Consider the following 26,386-nt stretch of genomic DNA (forward strand, 5'->3'; position numbering starts at 1 on the left):
CCTATAAAATATAACCCACAAATCCTGATGTCACACCTCACAAAAGAAAGATTTTTATGAGTGTCATGTCTAAAGATTTTCTTGGTATTGAGCTTTAAAAAATGATATGCCATTTCACAGCAGAAAAACATCTACTGAGAGCCTGAAGTGCAGCCCAATGTAAAAGAAACCTGAGAAAAAGATTTTATTCTAATGTTGGCAGCAGTCAAATACTAAAATTTTTAAATTATCTCGAATGGAGATCATCTGTGCAATATATTTTCTACTGCCAAGAAAAGACTGTAAATCACAAAGGAAATATAATTGATCCCTTGCCATCTTGTTTTTAAGATTCAAATGTATTTTCCTTATGTTAACACTAGGGTGACTTATTGCCTTAGCAAGTGCCACATATATCTGTAAGACTTCAACATAGAAATAATTCACATAAAAATAGTATGAGCAGAAAGTTGAGCATGCAAATGCTCAAATGTTAGGAAAGCTCACAATTAAAGCTGTGTAAAACTTTCATTTAGTATTACTATACATTCCTCCAGTATTGTGCTGTGTATAGAGACTCAAGAACAACATCCACTTCTCAAACTAGACTAGACTAAAATAGACTAGCATGGGTTTGGTTATGATGGACCTTTACAGATCATCTAGTTCCAACATGGTGCCAAGGGCAGGGACCTATTTCACTGGATCTGGTTGCTCAGAGCCCCATCCAACTTGACTTCAAAAAGTTCCAGGAATGAGGTATGTAATGTCCAACACAAATCTACCTTTCTCTAGGTTGAAACCATTGCCCCTTGTCCTATTGTTATATGCCCTTGTAAATAGGTCTTCTCCAGCCTTCTTCTAGGAGCCTTTCAGGTATTGGAAGGTTGCTGTAAGGTTTCCCTGGAGTCTTCTCTTCTTCAGGCTGAACAGCTCCAATTCCCTCAGCCTGTCTTCATAGGAGAAGTGCTCCAGCCTTCTGATCATTTTTGTGGCCCTCCTCTAGATACACTTCAACAGGTCCACGTCTTTTTTTGTGCTGGGGGCACCAGAGCTGGATGCAGTACTCCAGGTGAGGTCTCACCAGGGCAGAGTAGAGGGGCAGAATCACCTCTCTCAATCAGCTTTTGATGCAGCACAGGATACAGTTGGCCTTCTGGCCTGCAATTGCATATTGGTGGCACATGTTCAGCTTTTCATCCACTGGTACTCCCAGATCTTTCTCCACAGGGCTGCTCTCTAGCATGTCTTACCCCAGCCTCTCTTCATATCTCTGGTTGCCCCAGCCTAGCTGCAGGACCCTGCACTTGGCCTTGTTGAACCTCATGAAGTTCACCTGGGCCCGCTTCTCCAGCTTGTCCATGATCCTCTGCATGGCATCCCACCCCTCTGGCATATCAACTGCACCACCCAGCTTGGTGTCATTGGCAAACCTGTGGAGGGTGCTCTCAATGCTATCGTTAATATCATTAATGAAGATATTAAACAACACCGGTCCCAGTACAGACCCCTGAGGGACACCACTTGTCTCTGTTTTCCATCTGGACATCAAGCCATTGACCACTACTATCTGGATGTGACCATCCAGCCAATTCCTTATCCACTAAACATCAAACCTGTATCTCTCCAACTTAGAGAGAAGCACGTTGTGGGGGGCTGTGTCAAAGGCCTTGGAGAAGTCCAGTTAGATGACATCTTTAGGTCTTCCCCTTGTCAGCTGATGCAGTCACTTCATTGTAGAAAGCCACTAGGTTGATCAGGCAGTATTTGCCCCTAGTAAAGCCATGCTGGCTGTTCTGAATCACCTGCCTGTCCTCCATGTGCCTCAGCATATCTTCGAGGAGGATCTTCTTGCTAGAGTTCTCTTAAGGAGACAAAGCTTTCTACTGCATTCAGAAATACACAGCACCTAAGTCATTAAGTTTAGATATTCAAATCCCACGCTGTGAGAATTTGCACTAGGTTCTTGCAAGCACGGGAGCAAATCTTTTACTGTTCTCAGTGTGCATGCACTTTTATTCCTCCCCAAAATAATGTGCTCAGATGCTCAGAGTACAATCCCAGGCTATATTAAGCTCCAATCTTGCCAGTGTTTTTTTATCTTCAGAAAATCAGTGGAAAAATTGAGAAACAGCATTATTAATTCTATAATTCACTAAATATTATCCATATTCTTCAGTTCCCCTGACATGAGGGGTTATCAAAAAGCCTTATCCTTCATCAAATGCTAAGATCTCTAGAAATCTTAATTTTCAATGAAGAATATTATTTTTCCTACCAATTTTAGTATATTAGAACATACTAATAAAACCTAATCTTCCAGTGTTACATACAACCTTTTATTTAGTCCTGACAAGTAACTGTTCCCTTTTCCTTGCGATGCCTACTGTAGACGCCCTGAGATATTAAATACTTTTGAAATATGCTTCTTGGGATTCATGTAAATTATTAATTATACACTTCAAAATAGTTTGTTTGGTACAGTAACTGTTAGGTTTCCTTGTCAGGAGGATGGATGAATTCAGTAGATTGCTTCGTCAGCAGCTGAACAAAGAAAGCCTGTTTTTCTTGGTGTTTTTTGTTTGTTTGTTTCTTGTTTTTGGTTTGTTTGTTTGTTGGGGGTTTTTTTGTGTTTTTTTTAATATGTACATGACTATATATCTCCATAGTACCAATACAGTTTCTGTTTCCTTACATTTGGGCATTATGTTCTTATAAGCAGATGCTGTATTGATTAAGCTTTTCTGGACTACCTTACTTTATTTGCAGCATCTACAAGACCTTGAAACAAAATTAATAAATCTTCTGTCAGAGTAAAATGACATAGGCTTTATGCCATTTATGCACCTGTCAGTGCCAGTTCTCAGAAATCTGAGATACATTTGGGCTTACCTTGGCCTGGTTTTAGTAGACTTAAACAACTGTTAGAAGCCAAGTTTTTTAGGTAATACGCTCTGCAAATACCATGTATGCTAAAGGTCTGGCAAGCCCTGGCAGTTACTGCTTAATAATCAATAGTCCATTATAGCAATTGAAGCTGGGGAAAGCAACGTTCAGTTTGGCTGGGAACTGCTAAGAAAGAAGACAATTTTTAAGGTCCCTTATAACTCAAACTATTCTATGATGACTGTGGTAAGAAAAACATGTAAAAAATAGTCTAAGTGGAAATGAAGACTGAAGACCAAGAAATTCCTAGCATGAGCATCATATGTTTTCTAGCAAAGAGCTTGGGATGCTGACTACCTCTCCAGTTCTACATGAAAAAGACAGAAGCTGTCACCATTAGGCTTCATAAGAGCACTGGGAGCATAAAAATAAAATAAATGGGGTAGATAGGCGGACCTTTTTTCCATAACAATTTCAACTGCATTGCTTATGATTTTGTTCTATATTAATTGATTTTGATAACTGTGTAAACATTAATTGGAATACAAATAAATTCTTATCTTTATATATATGCTATGTTTTCTTTTGCTCACAAGGTTTTGAATATGACTTCCATGCTAACCTCTCATATTTTATCTCCCTCCTATATCTCTATCCCATGAATAGCAGCTAGGCAAGATACAATGTGTATTAAAATTCATTGTGACAAGGAATATTTCAAGTGGGTAGTCAGCAAGCTAAACTGAATTGATATTGATGGAGTAACACTGCATCTTTCCACTGAATAAGGACTCTATTTCAAGACTCTTAGTAATATTGCTTTTCAAACATTTCTAGGAACTGTGAAACTTGACTGAAATTGGACAATAGTTTCAAAACTGTCCAGTAACAGTACACTTTAATGGGATAGAAAGGGGTATCAGCTATATGACCTTGGGCAACTGACATCAACTCGGTTTCAGGTTGTTATGTCAATAAAATAAAGATCCCAATTCAAAACAATTTCAGTTGTAAAAAAGCTCAACCTATGGAATAAACAATCCACATATTTTAAAATGCCTTATAGGATATGCCTAACATATTTTTTTAAAATTACAACAAAAATTACAAAATTTGTATTTTTCCTTTTTAACCAGAGTTCATTGTGCTACTTCCTACTTACCTTGGTATGTCAGCTTAAATCCTTGCCTGTTTTCTGAGTGATCACTGTAAAAATGGACAAGTGTTTCATGGGTAGTACTTAGCAAGGGTGATGGCAGGTCTGTTCCACTAAACTGGCCAATCATAGAGCTGGTGTGGTAAGGTCCATTCTGAATTTCAAGGAAATCATGGTTTGCTTCAGTTGAGAAATTCAGAAACTGAACGTGTGCACCTGCAGCATTTAGAAGGAAAGAAAAATTGAAAACTGTTTTAATAACCATTCAAAGTAGTATGCTTAAATTGAGGAAATAGCCTCAATTGAAAGAGCTGGAGCTTAGAAATTTTTAGTTCCCAATAAGCATCATAGCCACACAGAATGGACCAATGAAATGAAGTCACAAAGTCAACAACCAGATATTTGTCAGTCTCCTAAACCAGCCAACAGAAGCACTCCATGCAGAGGCATGACACAAATCCTGCTGTGTCACAGCATGGTCTGAATTCTGCTGATAGAGCATTACTGTAGCTGGGCCAGACCTCTCATGGAGGCTCAAGACCAGCTCAGCATCCAGGAATGTCAGTACCAGAGTGACCTCTCATAGTCAGTAAGATTACCTGGCTCCAATTTCTACTTTACATTGCTTTTCTTGACCCAAGTCACCTATGCCTCCTCTCCAGCTTGGGTCACTGTGCCTCTAGAGCCATTATACTCTGTATGCAGCACTAAACTCCAGAATGGTAACAGGTACTTACTCAGCATCATTTGTCACAAACCCTCTTGAGAAGCCAGATTGAACCAGGTCTTTCTCACAAAATTAAAGGGAGAGAGGTGAGTCCCAAAATGCTGAACAGTCAAAACTATCAGCATAATCTCATGGGAAGAACTGGTTTTACATTCTAACACTACTTCATGTGGACTGAGAACTTGGAATTTGGACTTCTAAAATTTATGTGCATTTGCAATATCTAAAGATGGATGGGGGAATGAACCCCTGGTTCAACAGTCAAGTATTACCAAGTAACTTGCAACTGCACTGCTAGGGCCTAACCTTGCTCTGGTAGACTATGAAGAACTAGTTGGAATAAAAGAAAACAGAATGACTGAATGAGCCAACAAAGCAATTTAAAATATTCAATTTCTTAACACTCTGCCTGACATACTTAAATAGCAGCAGAGATATATTCTTCATTCCAGGAGGGTATCTTATAGATTTATCACCAGGCTAAGTCATTCACTCAGTCTTGCTCTATAGCTCCTTTCTTTGTCTCTGTGGTTTGGTGTCTAATAATTTGAAATATTTGGATTTTTATTTTTTTTTTTCTACAGGAGAAGAACTAAGCACTAAGTTTTGTATTTTTAAAGTAAAAAGTAGACCTGTCAGTAATGTTAAAAAATTTAAACTGCCTAAACTAGCCACATTTTAAACCCAAACATAAACATATTTTTTTCTAAAGGTTTTTCAAAGATGTTAATTTTAATTAGAGGACATACTGTATGTGTCACTCAAGCTCTAACTGTAAATTTATTCAATTTACAATAGTCAATTTGATTCATGAAGAGAAAAAGTTTTGTACCCTAAATAATTTCTTACATAAAAGTATACAGAATAAAACTGATAGCTACTGAAAATAAATAATTATCTGGTCAAACTATAATTATACAATTTCCTGCTCTAGTCTCAACAGGATTTCCTCTCACACTTGAATAGACTCGAAATAATAATTCCAAGCTGAGCTAATATTTTTTTACAAATTTCAATCAATTAACAGCTACCTGAAATCATGGCAAAATCACTGCAACTCACTTGAAATGACATACTTTCCATCAGTTTAAAATGTGTGCATTTTAGTAGTGTCTTCTTTTACACAATCAATATCTTTTCATGTAATGAAGAGAGCACTATACTTTGGGACACATTTAGCTCCCACAATTTATTGTTGGACTTCGTTTAAACACACCTGTGTGCTTGCACTGAGTCAATAATATAATGGGCTTCAATCAATTACGAAGCTTGAATAAATGGATGGGATTAAAGGAATATTTACCAAGACATGAAGTCACTGTGAGGTTAATTATTTCAGTGGAATTTAAATCAATTATTACATGTTCATGAGTGTACAGTGCTGAACTCTAAGTTAATCAGTACCACATTAAAATCCTTAAAAAAAATTCCTGCAGTATTATTCAATTTTGGCAATGTTTTCTGTGATTCAGTGACTTCATGTACTTATTTTGATTCAACGGAATGAACATACACAAACAGCACTTAGGTAGACAAGTTTATACTTGTATCTAAAATAGTATCCAAAATTTTGCAGTGGAAGTTCTCTGTGAAACATCATATCAATCACAATGTTTAAACCTGGTATAAAGACATTATCTGTGGATTAGCTGACAGAGACTTTGGGAAAAAGATCCCTGTAGTAATTTGATGGCAAAAAAATGTTTGCGTCTAGTATTTTTGGTATGTCTTTTTGCCTCTAGTATTATTTGGCAAATCAATGGTATGAACACCCTGTACCTATCAAATCCCTTGCCAAACAAATGCATAATATTTTCTAATTATAGGATTTACACTACCGGAGACTTTCTAAGAACTGAGAGTGATAAAAATAGAAGGTGTTCTTGCATAATTAATCCATGAAACATTGTCTACATGGAAAAGCTTAAAGAAAAAGAGCAAGTGTGAAAAATATGAAGAACTCTTTTTAGGAGGCTGTGTTGTAGTAGCCTAATTAGGATGACATCACCCCAGTTGCTTGTCATTTGTATTTTCTGTAAATGTAGCTTTAGAATGCCAAAATTAGCCAAGGATGTCCTTTCTATGATCCACCTAAGGGTAGAAGGATATCTAAGGATCCTAAGGCTATCCATCATAGCATAAATATAGCACAATAGTTCTATAAATTAGCTTAGTATGATAAACCCTATGTAAGTAGCACACCTTACTACAAACCTCCCTTTTGAACACAATGGAAAGGACAGAAATGAAATTAATTTCCAGAGATGGTAATAGAGAATGTAATAATAAGCTTTTGAAATTACTTTTCTTACTTGAGCACTAGCACTGAATTCATAGTATGGAACATAATGTTTCATAGCAAAAAAACCCTTGTCCCTGTTTTACTTCCAATAATGACAGAAGATTGTGTTTTATACATGCACTTACAGATCCCTTATCATCCATTATCACCTTCTCTATCTAATTATTATTTATTTGTGAAGATATTATCCATATGACAATAGATTAAATCAGACCTAGACAGTTTCTAAGTTTGCAACTGTTACCTGGCATTTTGTATATAGTTTTAGAATGTTTTAAAACAAATTCATAGTGCTAGAAGTGAGATTTTGCCCATTTTCATAGAACATAAGAAATACTGTTAAAAAGTCAGCTAGAGGACAATGAAAGAATATTAACCAGACCAGTAATTAATTTAGAAGTCTCATTATCTATTTCATCTGATATATCTCCATGAAGATTTCATTTACTCTGAATTTAGTTTCCAAGACAGGCTGTGTCTTACAAAAATCAAGTTGCTTTGGCAAAGATAAATTTTTAAAATGCCAACCATTTTCAATTCAAAAGCATATAATGATGCAAGGGGTTCACAATACATTAACTGGATAAAATCTACTTAATACAGGAAATCAGAATGTTCTTCAAGATATGAACTCTGATTATCACAAATAATTGCTCTTCAAATCTAAGTTTACTTACCGTATCCCATAGGCAATAAAATTTTCCACGTACAATCTAAGTTACTAGGGTAATTTCCAGGAAAACCTGGGCTCAGGATCACACCACCCATGTTTGTCAGTGTTCCACCACATTTAGCTATTAAAAATAAAAAGAAAGTCACTGTATCTTTTAAGAATATTATTAATTAATATTTGGCATATAAGGAATTAAAAAATGGAATTTTTATTTTATTCCCATGATCCCCAAGCAGTAGAATTTATTACAGTCAAAGATACCTTATGAAGGAGAAAACAAATTGAAAACAAATCAAGTTAAAGTAAAATGTTTACTTCATGCAACAGGTTCCCTGTTATTTTACTGCAAATGTGTAGTTGCTCATACACACTGGGTAACCTCTTGTGTCAGCTTGCCAATTGTGGCTAAAAACATCTGGTGCCATGTTAAGATAGGCATCATATTTAGAGGAACAAATCAGGAAGTAAACGGAATTATGGCACTGATCTATTATGCAACTGTAGAACTACTAGTTACTACAGCTAAAACCACCCTTGAATTAAAAAAAATAACAAACCCCACTACAGTTCTTTCTTTTATTCAGAAAAAGAACAGACCAGCTGCATAGCAGAAATATTATTTGCTCACTATCTGTATGATTCCTTTAGCATATTCACATTTTTGAACAATGAAAAGCCACTTGAACTGTCTAGGATGACATAAAGCTAAGCTGCATTTATTATTTGTGGAATCATTACTTTAAAACCTCTGAGTGTTCATGTCAAGTGTGAAAGTGATGCATGATCTGGTAACTGAATTGTGATACTGTGATATTGTGCATTGTGGCAACTGTACTGAAAAACAAAACAAAACAAAACAAATTACTGGTCAGACCACACAAGAAATTGAATCAAAATACAAAAAACTCCACTAAAAACCTGAGAATTCTGTCTCAAATTTCTCAAATACTTCTGCCTCTCTACAATATGAAATACTGGTGTTGTGTGCTTGCAGCCTAGAAAACTCAGTGTATTCTAGTCTGCATCAAAAGTATGGCCAGCAGGTCAAGGGAGGTGATTCTGCCCCCCTGTTCTGCTCTCATGAAACACCACTTGGAGCACTGTGTCCAGTTCTGGAGTCCTCAGCACAGTAAAGACATGGACCTGTTAGAATGGGTCCAGAGAAGGGCCACAAAAATGATCAGAGGGCTGGAGCATCTCCCTGTGAGGAAAGGTTGAGAGAGTTGGGGTTGTTCAGCTTAGAGAAGAGAAAGCTTCAAGAACACTCTATTGCAGCCTTGCAGCACTTAAAGGAGTCCTATAAGAAAGATACGAACCATCTTTTTAGCAGGGCCTGTAGCAACAGGACAAGGGGTAATGGTTTTAAACTAAAAGAGGGCAGATTTAGACTAGTTATAACAAAGATTTGAAGCTAAAAGGAATATCTTTCACTGTCTGAATATTGAAGTTAAAAACATTCACTGAAGAATGTGTTTCAAAGCTGAAATGACAGAACATTACAAAAGAGCTGTGCTTCTTTCCCCACCATTCCAGCTTTTTCTTGAAAAAAGCCTGCCAAAATGCACCAGAATCTTGACTTTCTTAAACTTCCTTTAATCATGAAACAATACAGTAGAACAAGATTATTATCTACACAGAAAAACTCAGATATGTTGGGTAAGGTCTTTGTGTGCTTACAAAGGAAATTGTTTTTGTTTTTTGTTCTTTAACTCAGCATCATCTAATAGATTTCTCAGATAAAAACTGCCAGCCTTTTCTGGATCCCTAAAAATCTTTTTTATCCCACCACTCCTGGAGGCTTGGCTTCATTGCTGCTCTCCACTGCAGACACACGACCTGCTTCTTTGATAAACAGACAGACAGACCACCTACAGTTTCCTAGGCTGTCTGCATGACCTGTCTTGTTCTTGAGAAGCTTGTCCAAGTTGACCACACCACAAAAGGAATGTATTAATTTTCTCTGTCTTGTGAGGAGTTTCATACTGATTTAAAGCAGAGTATTCAAGATAAGTTTGCCCATACCCACAAACCTTTTTAAATAGCATATATACTACACATAAAGAAAAAAAAAAATATTGTAGTTTTTCTGTATTTCATAGACACAAATGGAAACTCAAAAAATTTTGAATGAAACAGAATTAAGTGAAGGAATAATAAGCAGGACAAAGCCAGGAGCTTCTTCTGACTGATGTTCGGAACACACTGAAAACTAATATTCATACCAATGCAGAGAGGAGATGGATAGTTCCAGCGTCGAACTGTTCCTGGCATACAAGAAATATGAGAACGGCCCTGTTTGGAAAGGGTAAAATATTAGATTACAGATACTCATATGGGACTTTCTAAGAAGGCAGAACTACAGAGGACCTCCTGAATCATCTTGTCTGTCTTTTCTTATACCAACCAACTGCATTATAACTGCTCTTCTAAATTAAACTGTTTTCAAAGATTTCACATTTCATGTTTCCTACTGGATAAATGTTCTAAACCACTCTTCCTCTGATAATTTGAGAACCTTTTCAACATTTTTTACTAAATATAAAGCTGGTTATGAGACAGAAGCAACTGACTACATGCATTCACATGGTCAAATTTGTTGACTTCCTACTTCAATTCCAGGGCTCTCATCGATAGTTTAAGCATAGTAGCTAATTTTCAGGCTGCAATCCGGGATGGATCAACCATTGCTCTGAATGTGTAGTACAGATATAGAGAGGAATTTGTTCCACATCAGCTTGCTACAGATGGTATTGATGTGGACCATGCCAAGACAGTCATCCACAATTACCAACAGGCCTTGAATTCTCACACAGCCACACAGTGTGACCCACTGCATACGTGCAACATCTTGGCAGACAGGTATAAAAGTACTAGTGCCTCTTTATTTATCTGTCATGTTTAATTTCTCTGCCTATTTTTAAGAAACATCATAAGAACCAAGCAGCATAATGTGATAGCTGGAAATGAGAAATGACATGGCTGTAACCTGAAAAGCCTGTTCCTTCATACTTCAGGGTCAACCAACTGCAAAGGTTTCCAGTTTTTTCTTGCATTGGGAAGTGCAAGCTGAACAAGTTAAAGCCGAAATCTTAACAGTAGTGCAAACAAAAGGGGTTTCTTTGGTGAATTCTGTCCTCTGAGGAATTCAAGATTATGCATTCTGCCTTTGGAAGGTGAATGCTGAACCAACTGGCAGAAGTGAAAGAGTCTGTTATAAACACTGAGACATGGGACGAAGAGCAAAGTTTAGTTCTTGTTTTAATCATTTGGATATATAAACTTGGGCAAGTCTTTATTCTTCTCAAGTGCATTAAAAGTCTAATATTTAGTAAGGTAGCATATTTTATCTGTAAAATATGAAGACTTATTTTAATATTATTTGTCCATAGCAGGTAAATTGTCATAAAACTAAGAAAAAGATAGAATAAGTGCTACAGTTTTGGTACGTTTACAAAAAAACCCCACAACTATACACACTACCTTGGATCCAGATCATAAGCAACTGTATGGACTTGTATAGAATAAAACAATTTGAATTAGTCATTTAGTTAAGTATATTTAGACAATCAGCTTCTGAATGCCAAACAGAAGTGTTTAAAAAAAATTCCTTGGAGGTAAAAAATATAACTTTTCATGAAAATTATGAAAAATGAAATTAGTCTTTTTCTTATAAAAATACTACAAATTGATAACAATTCAATAAAATACTTTTTTTTTAAATAATCCTTTTTATTTTAAAGGAAAAATGTGCATGCACTTTTTGTGTCATCTTAGTTACTTGAAAAATAGATGAAGTTTTGAATAATTTACTTAATGCAATATTGCCTTTTTTTTTTTTACTCTCTCTTCCTAGTCTTCAGTGATTGCTTGTCTCTGATGTAAGTCAAGGGGAAGCCATAATTTAACTACCACAGTCAGGAAAAGAAGTAAAATGGCCTAGAAAAGATCTTTTGAAAAATAAAATGAAATTATTCCTTTGGCTTCAAGCCTCTTCTCAACAAGAGCACACTCTGATTTTGGTCTTTTATAGTTCCCTCCTGGGGGGAGACACTTAATCCTACAGCTAGCAATTACCTTTCTTATGCAACTCCAGGTAGTAGTTTAAGCTCTATGACTTTTCTGGTAAGTCTCAATTATAAACTAATCCACACCCAATTGTTATTGCTAGCTGTGAATATGTTCTCTAAAGACTGATGGTAAATTCACAGCTAGAGCGGGGAAGAAAAAAAAAAAAAAAAGTTCTGCAAAGTTATGGTGATATATATTTGTTAAAATAGCAAACATGCCATGCCTTGTAGAACCTTATTTTCATTATTATTATTTCTTTTTAATTTGGAGACATTTTTATTTGACTTGACTGAGTAACATACTCTAGACACATGTGTGCACTTTCTTACAGCAGAGTCCATACAGCACAGAAATCATCATTAATATTTTGAAAATATTCAAACTCTTTACTAATGAATTTGTATCTTGAAGGTCTTTTGTTTTACCATTTAGCCAAGGTCATGAAAGTAGATTTTATGTAAATCAGGTTGCACAGTTAGGATTAAATTTGTATATGTACAGCAGCAGAGCTAAGAAGCACAGTAAAGGAACAAAATGTTATGAAATGACAAGAAGGTATTTCATTATAGAACCCCTATAAGTATAAAAACAAAGTGCAGTTAGTCATATTCAAGGACTACAGAAAAGACATGCATGCAGATAAAAGAGAACCTGTGGTTTTGTGATAGCGATATAAGCAGTGTTTTAAAGTTGAACACTAACACAAATCAATTCTTACATGCAGATATCTTCCTTAAAAATGCATTATTTTTTAATACTAATACTGTATTCATGAACTAACATTTCTGATTTTTTCTAAGTAAAAATAGATCCAAAACATCAAGTCAGGGCTGACAATATGTACCTTCAAAAGGTTTCCTGTAATCATTCCAACTATTTTTGAAGTACTCATATTCTACTGTTATCACTCCACCTCAATATTTCACCAGTACTATTTTAAGTATGGACAGAAAATTCAATGGTGCTGTATCTTGAGGGTTTATCTGTTTCTAACCCATGTCATAAAAAATTGAATTGTTCCTTTTTTTCATAGCCAAAATGCACATTTCATAAGTGAAAAAGTAGTGATAGAAGAGTATATTAAGTATTTAAACTAAGCAGTTTAAAGTTAGGTACCCATGTTAAACTTTTGATAACCTAATCAGTGAAGAAAGATGATACTTTGAGAGTAAGGTACCTGTCCTAACACAAAATCTTTGTATAAACCAGCCCTTGAAAGTATGTGCCTGTTTGTCTCTAGTGCCACAATGAGAACTTGAATGATTGATTCAGATAAAATGGCTTGTTTTTATGGAATGAACTGGATTAAATGCTGTGCCATCTCCAGAGGAAACACTCCATCTGGGGCAAGTTTCTCACTGTTTTCTATCATAACACCGCCATGGGCTTACCCAACCATCAGATGTTTGTCTATATATATTTCAGCTTTAATTTCTCAGAAGCAGTGACCTGGATCACAGGACTCGGGTGCTAAGCACCTTTTTGCAATTATATGAACAACAATTATATAACAAGCATTCCAGCATCACCATCAGATCTTGATCTTTTCACCACAGCATGGAACTGAGTAAAAATAAAGAATTCTACACAGCTTTTATACAAATATTCAAAATAGGAGTATTTCTCAAAGAAGAAAAACAAGATATTACTTTTGATTTAATCTAACAAGTCTTAAAATACAATCATATTTATTTCTGTGTAAACAATATTGTAGGCTGACTTCCAGATGGATTCTGCATTGAAATATAATGTCTTGAGTCTAGGAATTAATAGTAATAAATTTAGCTCAATGCCTAAAAAAAAATAATACTATAAGAACATATAAGCTCCATTTGTACTACTAACAACCCTTGGGCTTGTTTTCTGGCCTAAGGTTAAATGCACATTCTTTTGTGCATCTAATTCCTTAACTTTTTTCTTCCCATTTTACCTCCAAAGCAGTGTCACAATTCAAAACTACCTATCAGGAATAGTCTCTGGCTTGTGGTAATTAGTGAATGGTGTTAATTCACCTAGGCCAACATCATCCTGGGTCCTCATTCTAACAAGTTATTAGCACTGAAGATCAAATTTCAGTTTTCATACCTTTGCCTTGGCAACAGCCATATAGATTAATCTGTAGACTATAGCATTTAATTATATACTTTGTTTAATGCTACTTTGAAATAGAAAAAACATTAATAGCTCATTAACAATCTTTAGATGGAAGTTAGAATCTATTTGGGAATCAAGCTTTACTCATGACCAGTTTTTTTGAAGGGTTCATATAATAAAAAATCACTACCAAATTTGTATGTCTTTCATTTTTTTAACTGACATTACAGCTACCTACAAAGGACACAATGAGGGAAAGATGAAGTAGGGAAAATGAAGTTAATAGTACAAAAGGTAAAGGTTTTTAACCAGTAGATATTTTGAAAATAATATTAAATTTTCCTTTGTTGAAAATAGAAAAATGTAAGTGGTTTATATATGAACCATATCAGCTGGCTTGTAAGTAATCCTGAAGTCATTAAATGAGAGATGAGTGCTCAGGATGGGTAGAATTGGCTTTATTATGCACAGGTCTTGGATATTTTCTAATTAGCAGTATAGATGTATGACAGAATCATTTTTACTATGGATATGGGATGCTTCTGATAGAGGCTGTTTGAGGTCATGCTAAAAATGTAAAACGTAGGTTAGAGACTTGACCCTGTATCTGTAATACATGACTGAAAAGGTAAATATATTGCTGATTATCTAGAGAGACTTTTCAAGTGCAGGTGTTCCCACAGCCAGCCTAGAGCTAAGATGTTTAGCCTGAATGTTGTCTGAATTTTAGAAGAATAGTAAGGAATATGGAGACCAAATAATAAGCCTGTGTATGCTAAGGGAACACTGAACTGGCAGACATCAGATGGGGAGCAATGACTTCATCGATCTCTGGAGCAAAAGTTGTGATGTTTTAATTTCTGTAACAAAACGGTAGGCAGTTACATTGTCTAGAGCTGGACTTATGACCATTCAAAAGATTCTGAACTCTTGTTTTCAATGTATCACACCAGCAGTGGAATATATGGAAATTCATTAGAGGAACTGACGAGGAAAGAAAAAAGCTTTCAGTCCTAGATTTACATAGTACTGTGACATTTACCAACAGAAGCTCAATACCATGTCTACCATGGGAAACTAAACCAGTGTGTGAACAGTGAACAACCCCAATCTTTGAACTAATTTGTAATGTTCGTTCCTAGAAAGATTTTTAAGAGTAGATTTAGGATGAATAAGATTTGTCTCAGGAACTAATTTCTAAGCAGAGTGCAAAATCCCATTATGTATTTCTACCACTGTGGTTAAAAATTCAACTAGAGGAGCCACTTTGAAACAGGAAAAACACAGTACATTTTCAATAAGCATAGTACTAAAGTAGGCTTCTAGAGAAAACATTTAAACTACGTTATTTCCTTGTCCATTTTGATAATTTTTACTGCTTGATGGCATGTTTACCTAAGACAAAATTTATCAGCCCATATTTACTGGTGGCCAGACAAGCTACACATTCATAGCTTTAAAATGTGGGTGTGCTCACAAAGGCTCTGCTTCAATCACCTCTATGGACACACTCCAGGCTCTTCATTAAAACATGTTTTCAGTTGGTCTATTCCCATTTTTCTGCAATTATTCCACAGTGTATAATTTGAAGAAAAAAAGAAAGAAATACCTGTAATGTATATCCTGGCTCACACTGAAATGATAAAACATCATTCACCATATATCTATCCCCCGATTTGATCCCATTGCTAGGAATTACTGGTTCTGGACAGGCAGCAAGGCCTACAGCTGAGGAAAGTAAAGACAAAGATTGAAAAAACATAGATAAGTGGACAATACTCTTCACTGATATTCTCTGCTCTAACAAATTCTTTCCACAGCATTGGGTTTTTTAAGAGAACATTAATTAAAAATTTATTTCAATATTTAAACTGAAATTTTGTTTGAAACAGACATTTTCAGAACTTCCCCACAGAATACAAATAGTATGGCTGAAACACAGACTATATGCACCAATTACTGTGTCATGTTGCTATCACACACTATGACATTTCACTGTCTTCAAGCAGTATGGTAATTCTAGTATATTAAACAGTCACACCCCCTCCCCCCCCCTTTTTTTTTTCTTATCCTCGTGAAGGAAATGGAGGAAGAAGAAATACACTTTATGCATATTCTCTCTTTTCAGCAACAGATAAGCAGAACCACTAAGGTTTGTTGGGAGTGACACTTGAACAAGTTGCCTACAGTTGGGGATGCCTCATCCCTGGAAGTGTTCAAGGCCAGACTGGATGAGACTCTGAGCTACCTGGTCTAGTTGAAGGTGACCCTGCCCATGCAAAGGCGTTGAAAGTAGATGATCTTTAAAGTCACTTTGAAGTAAATTCAATAGTTTCAAAATACAGGATGTCTCCTAAATAGCTCCTTTGTGTACTTTAATCTATAATTTAGCAAAGTATCCAAACATACTTTAAATGTTTCTGACATTTCTACCACAGAATTTAATTTTTTTTTGTTCTACCAGTTATCAGCTTTCAAATGATGTTACAGTGACTTCATGTGGCCACCAAGGACTTCATGTGTGGTCATTATGTGGAACTGTGATATTCCAAATAGGCATGAGGATATCAACATTAACTTCAATAGTTTTAATTTTGTTGGAGCTTCCTGGCATCCTTCTGGTCAACCACTCCGTATTCTGCAATACCATAAACGTACCCAAGTCTGGAAATGTATTTGAATATAAGTACTAAATAGCTGTGATCTGCATCCTCACAAACTGTTTCTTTGCTCCAGCATTAAGTGACGGGTAACAAGTTATTTAAGTAACTGAAATGACAGTACTTAGACTATCATTTACTAATTTGAGAATCTAGTGTTCAGACACAGCTTAAGTGAACAAAACCTTATTTTCTGCATTTCCTTACCCTTCTCACTCTTGAATAGAAAACAGATTTCTTTTTTTTTTTTTTTTTTAATTCTCCTCCAAACTTGGCTTTATTAAAGAAATAAATAAGCACCTAAAGAAGACGTTGTGACTAAATTGCTTATAGATAGCCATGTACTTGATGAATTCTCTGAATAGAAATTTGAGGTTTACATCCTGTGTTCAAGCAAATTGTATTTTGGAGGAGCTCAGCATTCCTATGTATTGGGATTTACAGGCCTGCAGTCTTGTATCTGTATGACTACAGCTACTTCTGCAGATTTTTCTGAGTCACAGAAAGTTTTATAACAAGTGATGTGCAGTAATATCAATAATTTGCTTATAATATAGCTAGTTCCATCATTAGTTAAAGAGCATACAGAATTTAAATACATTATGATCAAAAGAAAATCTTCAAAGTAATTTTCTGTGCAACTGTTAGATATGATATTACACTACGTGTTTTATCTTTAACAGATTCTAATATCCTGGCAAAAACTTTTTCTTTCTACTAGCTGCTTCTACTTTATATAATACTTTATATACACCACTACTTTGGTCTGACGACACAACTTGTAATACAGAATATTCTATCAGAATACTACACAAAGCCCACTCATCATTTACGTTATTTTATACACCTGACATTAAGAAGCAATATTACTTCAAAAAAAGCAAAGAGGAAGTTGGAAACAGTCAAATATTATTGTGAATCCTCACTGTAAACATTCTACTCATTACATAATACTAGCTTAGTTTAGTTAGACAACTAGTTTGGTTAGAACTGGTCCAAAAATCTAAAGAATGCTTGAGAGAAAACAAACAAATTCTTGTATCTGAGGACAAACTAGAGAACCTCAATATTCAGGGACTTTGGAATACATTAAACTAGATTGTATGTGAACAGTCAGTAATGAAGGGAAAACATGCTAAATGTCAAGTCCAAGCAATCAAAAATGGACAAGGATTGCTTAGTGCATGCTCATTCAGAGCTCAGCTTCTGGAATGCAGTACAAGAGGGAACTCATCAGTGTCAAGAATGGTAACCCTCTTGCTGACCTTCTTCCACTTACTGCCTGCTAAATACTTCCTTGGCTCTGCTGTGACATAAGACAAATATGTCTCACTTCCATAATTATATACATGCCTACAATTACCTCAAATTCTGTACAAACATCACTGCCATTGCTGGCAGATAGAAAAATCCTTGCTGGCATATCTGACAGTGTGAATGCCCATTAGTGTCTGTTTCAGAAAGCTGCAAACTGAACAACACAAGAATTTCTTGACAGCTTGACCAAAAGTCATCAGGATTTCTTTTTTTAATTTCTCCCTCCTGCCCCTATGTAGCTAACTGAAACATATTATTCTTTATTATATTACAAACATCCAAATGGATTGAATGGCTGTTTCTGTTTTGATGACAGTATATATCAAAACCAAGGCCATCCCTTCCAAAACTGCATACTTCAGACACCAGCCTAGAAAATGCATTTATCTCACTGAATTACTGTGAAAACTGTCAAATTCATGTCATCAGCTAGTAAGTTCCATAGGGATACTGATAGGATCAGGACCTGCTACAGTGAAAATGCTACATTTATGATTCACATCTGTTTTTATACAGGGCAAACGACTGCTGCACTGAAGAGCTGCATTAAAGATCAAATTGCATGACAGATCTTAATCTGAACCTACAAAAACAATATGCTATTTAGAAGAATCAAATTTTCTTCTCTACTAGTCTGTTTTTTATCTTCAAATTTAGTGAAGATCTTTATGATAGAGAACTACTACAAAAGATAGTCATTGTTCTCTAGTCCCCTTACCAGTGAATCCATTATTTTGGCTCCTGTAAACCTTTAGCACTTGAAAACATGCAACAGAGAAGCTTCAGAAAAAGAGACAGTAATTAAAAGTAAGCTTATCTTCTCACACATATTACACTAGCTTGTTATAGTGGTGAAACAACAGCTTACAAAAAGAATGATGCTGAATTTTGCCATATGTTCTAATCCAAAGTTATAAGGCTAGATGACACTTAAAATATTGACTACATAAAAGAGGATTTTTTCTAAAACATTTTAATTCTAATCACTACATTTGGATATTTTCATACATAGAAACATTTGTGGCCTAAACCAATATGTCTATATTTATCACATATTCAATTCTTACTAAAACAAATCTGACTTCAACTGAGAGGTTAATGTGTGATGCTGTATAAGCAAAGACTAATTATTTCCAGACTATTTTTAACTTTTTTTTATATTAAAAAAATATTGAAACTACTATTGAATTAATAAATGAGATTTTAAGACTAAGCTTGAAACATCAGTGCCACAAATGCAATTGAATTAAACAGGCATATTTCTAAAACATACTCTTTGAATAGTTGTTCCTTTTGCTCATTAAGATTAAATTGACTTTCATCAAATATCAGGAATATTTATTCTTCCTACTGTTGAACATACTAAAAATGCAACAAAGCACATTTTCTTTGGACTTGCTGGTGGCTGTGAAAATAATTGTTATTTATCCAACTACAGTATGGGGGGAAAAAACCACATGAATATGAAGGATTAATTTAAATTATTAATGCCTGTCTTTTCTAGAGTTATCCATTGCATATTTTTACTTATTTATTTCTCATAACAGATTACTGCAACCAGTTTATAAAAGCTTCAGCCACTGATGACTGCTTGTTTTAATACAAAATATCTCAATTTAATTTAAAAAATGGAATACATATTGTTTTATTTCTTTAAACTTTGTCTTCCTTTTAGCAATAACTCATTGCTAACACCTACAATCCTTCTGAATTAACAAGAACCAGTGCCACACAATGGCTCTCAACAATAGTCACAATTATGTTGTGATCAGAATGAATTTTTTCTAAGGCACTGACTGATTATTTTGAGTGAGTTGGGGTATCTGACTTACAAAACAAACAACAAATCACAGCAGAAAAACCCTAAAACCCTTGAACCACACCAAAGAAACAGAAGAAAAACTCATCTAAATCGTCAGTTTGACCATAGCATACAAATTGAGTATGACCACTTAACTTGGACAACCAACTAACACCTATATTCTTGATGCCTAACACAAAAACATCCTAAAGTAAATGACAAAATTGTATTGTTCACCAGAAGACTTCTGTGTTTTAAAAGGCTGTAGGGGAAATGTGCACTGCCTCAGTTGCAGGAGCAAAGTACGCATCTTTCCCATGACATACATAAAGACATACATAGAAAGAACCCACAAATGTACTGGACAAGAGAAAGACATATTACTGAAAGAAAGACAAAGTTTCAAGAAATAAAACTATATTTCTTCAATTATTTAAATTATATTCAAATATTTAGGGTTAAAATAAGCTGCCACCTATGGCTGAAGCTTTTACAAAGTATTATGAAGTTCTATAAAGTTACTTTAAAACAGCAATATACAGTATGAAATATAAAATATGTGCTCCAATGACACAAAATAAATACATTTTACTGAAATAAAGCTGTTTTCCCTAAAACTGATCTGAAACCAGGCATGCTTGTAGCATTTACACTGGTGAAAATAACTTTTAAAGTAGTAACTCTCATCCATTTATTCTAAAATACTAAGGTAATGTACAATTTTTGTTCTAGGGAAATAGTCTCTCTTCTGGATAATTAATTTAGTAGTGACTTAAGGATATTCTCCTCTGCTCCTTAGAATTTCTTCTGGTATGAAGGGAGTGTTCCTAAGTGATCCTCATTTTCTAATATCATTATTAAGACTTTTTTCATATCATGACATTAGGGGCCTGCAGGATTCTGGAATGGCTAGTTTAGAGGAGTTTTACCTATTACTCTATTATGAAATGTATGCAGAAGATAAGGCTGATGAAACATTGAGGTCCACTTTGTCTCTTCTGTTTGTACCCTGCTGATGCAAGATCTGAAATTATTTGGACTTCAAGGCATCAGCAGCTTCTTATCTTGAACTGGCATTTTTCTGGTAATATGTACAGTTGGAAAGCTAATTGTTCTCACTGCAATTCTTAAAGGTCTTTCTTCTCATTAGAGAAGAAATTATATTAAAGTGTAAGGTCATTCCTTCACTGTTGCAGGACTAACACAAATATCCACTGGGTATTTGCATAGGAAGGTTATTAGTGGTTTTAGTTCTATCAATTTATGATTCTTCTTAATCCAGTAACACTGAATACACAGTAACTTTAATGGCACTTCCTGTTCATGCAATATTTTCTATTCATCCTCAAAGGATTTAAAACAAAGCTCATTTACTTAAATAATTTTCATTAAATGTTGCAAGATTAAGAACTAAGCCTAGTTCCCAAATTAAAAGAAAGCCAAAGATTAAAAATTATGGCAATACAACGTGAAATGTGAGGGGCAGATCTGCAAAACTTTCAACTTATGAAAAGCATTCCAGCCTTCTTAATTTCAAAGACAGCTTTTTCTCTTTCCAAAATACTTATTTCTAAAACCATATTAAAGTATCTGATGAATACATATAATTTTAGTTAATGCTAACTGGGAACTATGTACACGTAGCAGGAGAAAAGAATTTTGAGACTGCATCATGATAGCTACCTAGGTAGCTATGAAGTTTGGTGTTTCGGTTTACTGTTCCAGAAAATAATATTAAGTCATGATCTCTGAAATACAATGAAAAATCAGAACAATTGTGAATGATTATTGTTAGTTTTGACTGTGAGCAATTGATTGCTCAGGAAGACAACTTAATAAACAAAGCCATTTCCCTTTCTGAAAAGTGCAGGAACTATGTAGAAGAATACTTGGAGACATTAAAACATTATTTAAATGCAAAAAGTAAGTATAGCTATAAATACAATACTTCCAATAAAACCATTATTACATTTAGTCAAGATCACAGAAGACTCACCAAATTTCTATAGAAAAGTAATTTAAAAGAAAAAAATTTAAAATGGCCTAGTAGAAAATGAAAGGAAAATGTACCCATCAATTTTAATTCTGAGCACTAGCTAGAAGGTTTGTTTGGAGCTTTTCTTTTTAATGAACCTTCTGTCTATCTATAGGTAAAACACCATTAAATTATTCATCTTCTGCATCTACATGGCTGAAATGCTATGCTTGAGATGTTTTAAATGCATAAATATGTATTCATTCTAGAGTGCTTGCATAATTATACTGTCATCATTTATGATTATTATTCTTTTATTTTCTTTTAAAAACCTAAGAAACAGTTTTTCAGCTCATATAAGCTAACATGATTCTGTCGGGGTTTTTTTAATGGATCTACACTGACACTAGCTCTTATTGAAAATATTTTCCAGCAATTTTGTGCTCTGTCTCCTCTTTAATCTACTGTGCCCCCTCAGCTTGCTTTCTGATCAAGAAAGGAAAGGGATGTTATATAAATCTTTCCAGAAATATCTTTCATCTTTGAAATACTATTTTTCCCATATGTCACTGAATTTCCTTTTGTTGTGACTACATAAAATAAGAAAGAAGTGCTACAATACAGAGCAGTATTTATGAATGGGGAAGAAGGCCTCTCTTAATGTAGGGTCCAGAATCTATTGTGTTTCTTCTGGCCACAGTGAAGACAAACTGAAATAAGAATGCAGTGGGTACCTCCAAAGCAGCAACTGACAACTTACAAAAACTAAGCAAATGTCCTTGTTACCTGCAATGATTTGAACCCACACTGCCAGTACCAAGAGAAATATCCTTATCATGGAGGTATACAGAGAATTTCAGTAAAAGAGACAAACTCCTATGCTCTCTTCTGTAATTCCATTTTATAAACTTTTAAAACATGTATTAGAACAAGAACTGAAAACCATATACATAAAGTATCATGACCAATTGCCAACATCCTACATACACCCAAGTCCAGCTCTGTCCTCTAAATGAACACATTAAAACTCAGGTCCCTGGTGTCACAATAGTGGTGGATTATTTATATATCTGAACTTGAATGATTGACCTTTTTTCCTGGTAATTAAAATGCTGATACAAAGCCTGCTACAGCTGCTTTGTTGATCTTATTAAGTAGAAGAGCTTTGAAAGAAGATATCGAAGACCCCTCACTATGACAACTCAGATATTCAAATTTCTGCAAGATGAAGAATCAAACTGAGGCCCCACATCCTATAACTGAATGTTACGCCTGCAAAGCATTTTATTAAGGAAGACTATGAAAATAGCTCTCCTTTTCCTTTGCTTTTATCAAAAGTACCTGATGTTCTAACATAGCATTCCATGTTGAAAGTTTTTTTTTCCCAAACATCAAACATTTCTGTGTTTGCTCTCATAAGACAACGCCTCAACAAAAGGCCATTTTTATCCCAAATTTCAGATTGACTTTTAAACCAAAGGCATCTACTTTTCCAACACTGCTTCAAACAGTAGGTGAGTGAATGATCACAGACATACTTCAGAATTCATAACCAAACGCAAGTAATATCAGCATCTTGTTACATGGGAAAGCATTTCTTTCTCTGCTTCTCTCTTGATCTGAAAAGGTGACTGCTCAATATAAAATAATAAATTCTTGCTGTGGGAATTTGCTTAGTTTCTGTATTCAGAGACACACACAGATGTACTGTACTCCTGCAAGCCCTGAAGATGCCATACAGACGTGTAAGGAAGGAAATTATTCCTTCCTGCCAGACTCTCAACAGAATAGTTAACTAAGTTTTGAATACTAAATGTTGCTACCTTGACCTGTACTGACTATTTCTGAAAAACCCTGGCATTGAAATACTGGAGTCACTGAAGTCAATAGATGATTTAACAGAACACAGTTGTGGAACTGGAAATTAGGAGACAAAAGAATAAATCCAAGTGACACTGCATGCACTCAAACTTTTTTTACTTGTAAACAGGACACAATTTTTTCAGGAGTCACGGGGATAATAAAATTGATACAGTAAAAGATAAAAATTGAATTTCATACATTCATAGAATGGCTTTCTGGGCTGCCAGCCCACACTGCTGTCTAACACTGAGCTTCTCATCAAGCAGCACCCCAAGTCCTTCTCCTCAGGGCTGCTCTCCATTCTTTGCCCAGCCAATTGTGCTTGGGATTGCCCTGACCCAGGTGCAGGACCTTGCACTTAGCCTTATTGAACTTCAGAGGTTTGCATGGGCCCAACTCTCAAGCCTGTCAAGGTTCCTCTGGATGGCATCCCTTCCCTCCAGTGTATTGACTGCACCATGCTGCCTGCTGTAGTAGGCAAATTTGCTAAGGGTGAACTCAGTCCTACTGTCCATATCTCCAATAAAGATGTTAAACAGCATTGGTCCCAATATTGACCCCTGAGTAACACCACTCGCCACTGATGCCCACTTGGACAATGAATAGTTGGCTGCAAGTCTTTGAGTGCAAATATCAAGCCAAATCTATATTCACTGAGTAGTCCATTCATCAAGTTCATGCCTCTACAATACAGAGACAAGGCTGTCATGTGGGACATTATCAAATGCTTTGCTCAAGTCCAAATAGATGACATCAGTTTCCTTCCCTTATCCACCAACTCTGTAACCCCGCTGTAGAAGACCACCTAATTTGTCATGCAGGATTTGCCCCTAATGAAGCTATGTTGGCTGTCACCAGTCATCTCCTTATTATCCATGTCCCATGCACAGTTTCCAGGAGGATGTGTTCCATAACCTTGCCAGGCAAGTTGCCCAGGTCTTCCTTTTTTCCCTTTTTGAAAATGGGGGTTATGTTGCTCCGTTTCCAGTCAGTGGGAACTTCACCAGACTGTCACAGTTTCTCACACGTGATGGATAATGGCTTCTCAATTTCATTTGCCAATTGCCTCAGGATCCCCGGGTGCATGTCATCACCTCCCTTGGACTTGTTAGATAGTCTTGAACTTGATATCCTACAGTGGGTGGTTTTGTGCTCTCCCAGTCCCTGCCTTTGCCTTCTGTGAGTTGGGCAGTGCAGCTTGAGCACTCACTGGTGAAGACTGAAGCAAGAAAGTTTTTGAGTACCTCACTCAGCCTTCTCCATATCCTGCATGACCTGGTTCCCTTTTAGAGAGGGCCAAATTTTCCCTAGTCTTCCTCTTATCAACAACATACTTGTTGAAGCTTTTATTGCTTCCTTTGGTGCCCCTGGCTAGATTTAATTCTATCTGGGCTTTAGCTTTTCTAACTTGATCCCTGGCTGATCAGACAATTTCTCTGTATTCCTCCTGCGTACCTGTCCTTGCTTCCACTTCTGTATGCTTCCCTTTTGTGTTTGTCCAGGAGCTCCTTGTTCATCCATACAGTTCTCCTGGTGGTTTTGCCTTTCCTTCTCTTTTTTTGGGATGCTTTGCTCCTGGGCTTGGAGTAGATGATCCTTGAATACTAACCAGCTTGTTCTGGCTTCTCTCCCCTCCAGGGCTTTATCCCACAGTACTCTGCCAAGCAAGTCCTTAAAGATGACAAAGCCTGCTCTCCTGAAGTCTGGGCTAGAGAGCTTACTGAGAACCCTCCTCACTACCCTAACACCCTCTAACTCCACCAGTTCATGCAGCCAAGGATGCCCTTGAGTTTCACATTCCCCATCAGTTCCTTACTGGTGAGAACAAGGTCCAGCATAGCACATGTCCTTCTTGGTTCCTGTATCACATGGAGAGGGAAGTTATAAACAATGCATTCCAGGAACCTTCTGGATTGCCTATGCCCTGCTGTTTTGGCCCTCCAAAAGATGTCAGGGTAGTTAAAAACCCCCATGAGAACCAGAGCTTCTGAAAGTGAGGCTACTCCTACCTGATTATGGAAGTACAATTTATATGGAATTATATTTTCACTGCAGGTTAAAAGGAAAGTCTTGGGGAAGAAACAGGCTGACCATCTGGGGAGGAGGTCTCCCCAGATGAAAAAAAAAGAGGAACATTATCAAAATAGTAGATTCTAAAAAAAAAAGTGCAGAAATAACAGTCATATCTTCATTCTACATCAGGATTAGAATAATTGCATTAACAAGTCCTACAACATTCTTGCATATAAATGCTTGAAATATACAGGAAACTAAATTAAAGCATAAGACTATCTTGTGGATTATGTTTCAATTAAAATGTTTGTTATGAGCTGAAAACCTAGTCTTTCAAAATTCTGTTCATATTTACATTTTATACAATTTTTAATCTCAATCCTAGATAGAGTTTATTAAAGCTCATCCATGTCTTTAGTTACTTATATGGACTTCTTTGAAAAATTAATAACAATATTAACATTATTAGACATTAATATTGGAATATATGTAACACAAAAACTAAGTCCACTTTCAAGAAAATTCTTGAATTCCCTTTGTAAGAAAATAGATTAAGTTCATATTCATAAATTCAATATTATTTACTTTGTGACCATCATAGCAGTCAGCAGATTGTTAACTTGTCATCATATAATTTTTTAAAGCCCAGAATATTTTTAGCAATAAATATTTCCAGTTAAAAGCAACACTATGCAAGCACGTGTGCTGAATTGACTATTATTCTATAGTATTTAAAGTTTTTGAGAGAGGTAATAATACAATTTGTAACACCAAACCTCTAAATTTTAGTACCAAGCTACTCACAAAACATATAAAATGTTGATACATAGCAGAATTTGTATTTAAATTTCTTAGCTTATTCTGCTCATACC

The 26,386-nt window shown here is 35.5% G+C and overlaps 1 protein-coding gene across 1 annotated transcript in view; it reads right to left on the minus strand.

The window, feature by feature from the left end:
- CSMD1 (CUB and Sushi multiple domains 1) overlaps positions 1-26,386 on the minus strand; it is an 805,423-nt gene that overhangs the window by 106,031 nt on the left and 673,006 nt on the right. The window contains exons 38-41 of the mRNA XM_009999261.1: positions 15,495-15,613; positions 9,946-10,015; positions 7,728-7,844; positions 4,028-4,237 (exon numbers count right to left, since the gene is read on the minus strand). Of these exons, the coding sequence (XP_009997563.1) occupies positions 4,028-4,237; positions 7,728-7,844; positions 9,946-10,015; positions 15,495-15,613 (516 nt within the window). The remainder of the gene's footprint in view (positions 1-4,027; positions 4,238-7,727; positions 7,845-9,945; positions 10,016-15,494; positions 15,614-26,386) is intronic.

The sequence above is a fragment of the Chaetura pelagica genome, unplaced genomic scaffold, assembly GCF_000747805.2.
Source record: "Chaetura pelagica isolate M959 unplaced genomic scaffold, ChaPel_1.0 scaffold90, whole genome shotgun sequence".
NCBI lineage: Eukaryota > Metazoa > Chordata > Aves > Apodiformes > Apodidae > Chaetura > Chaetura pelagica.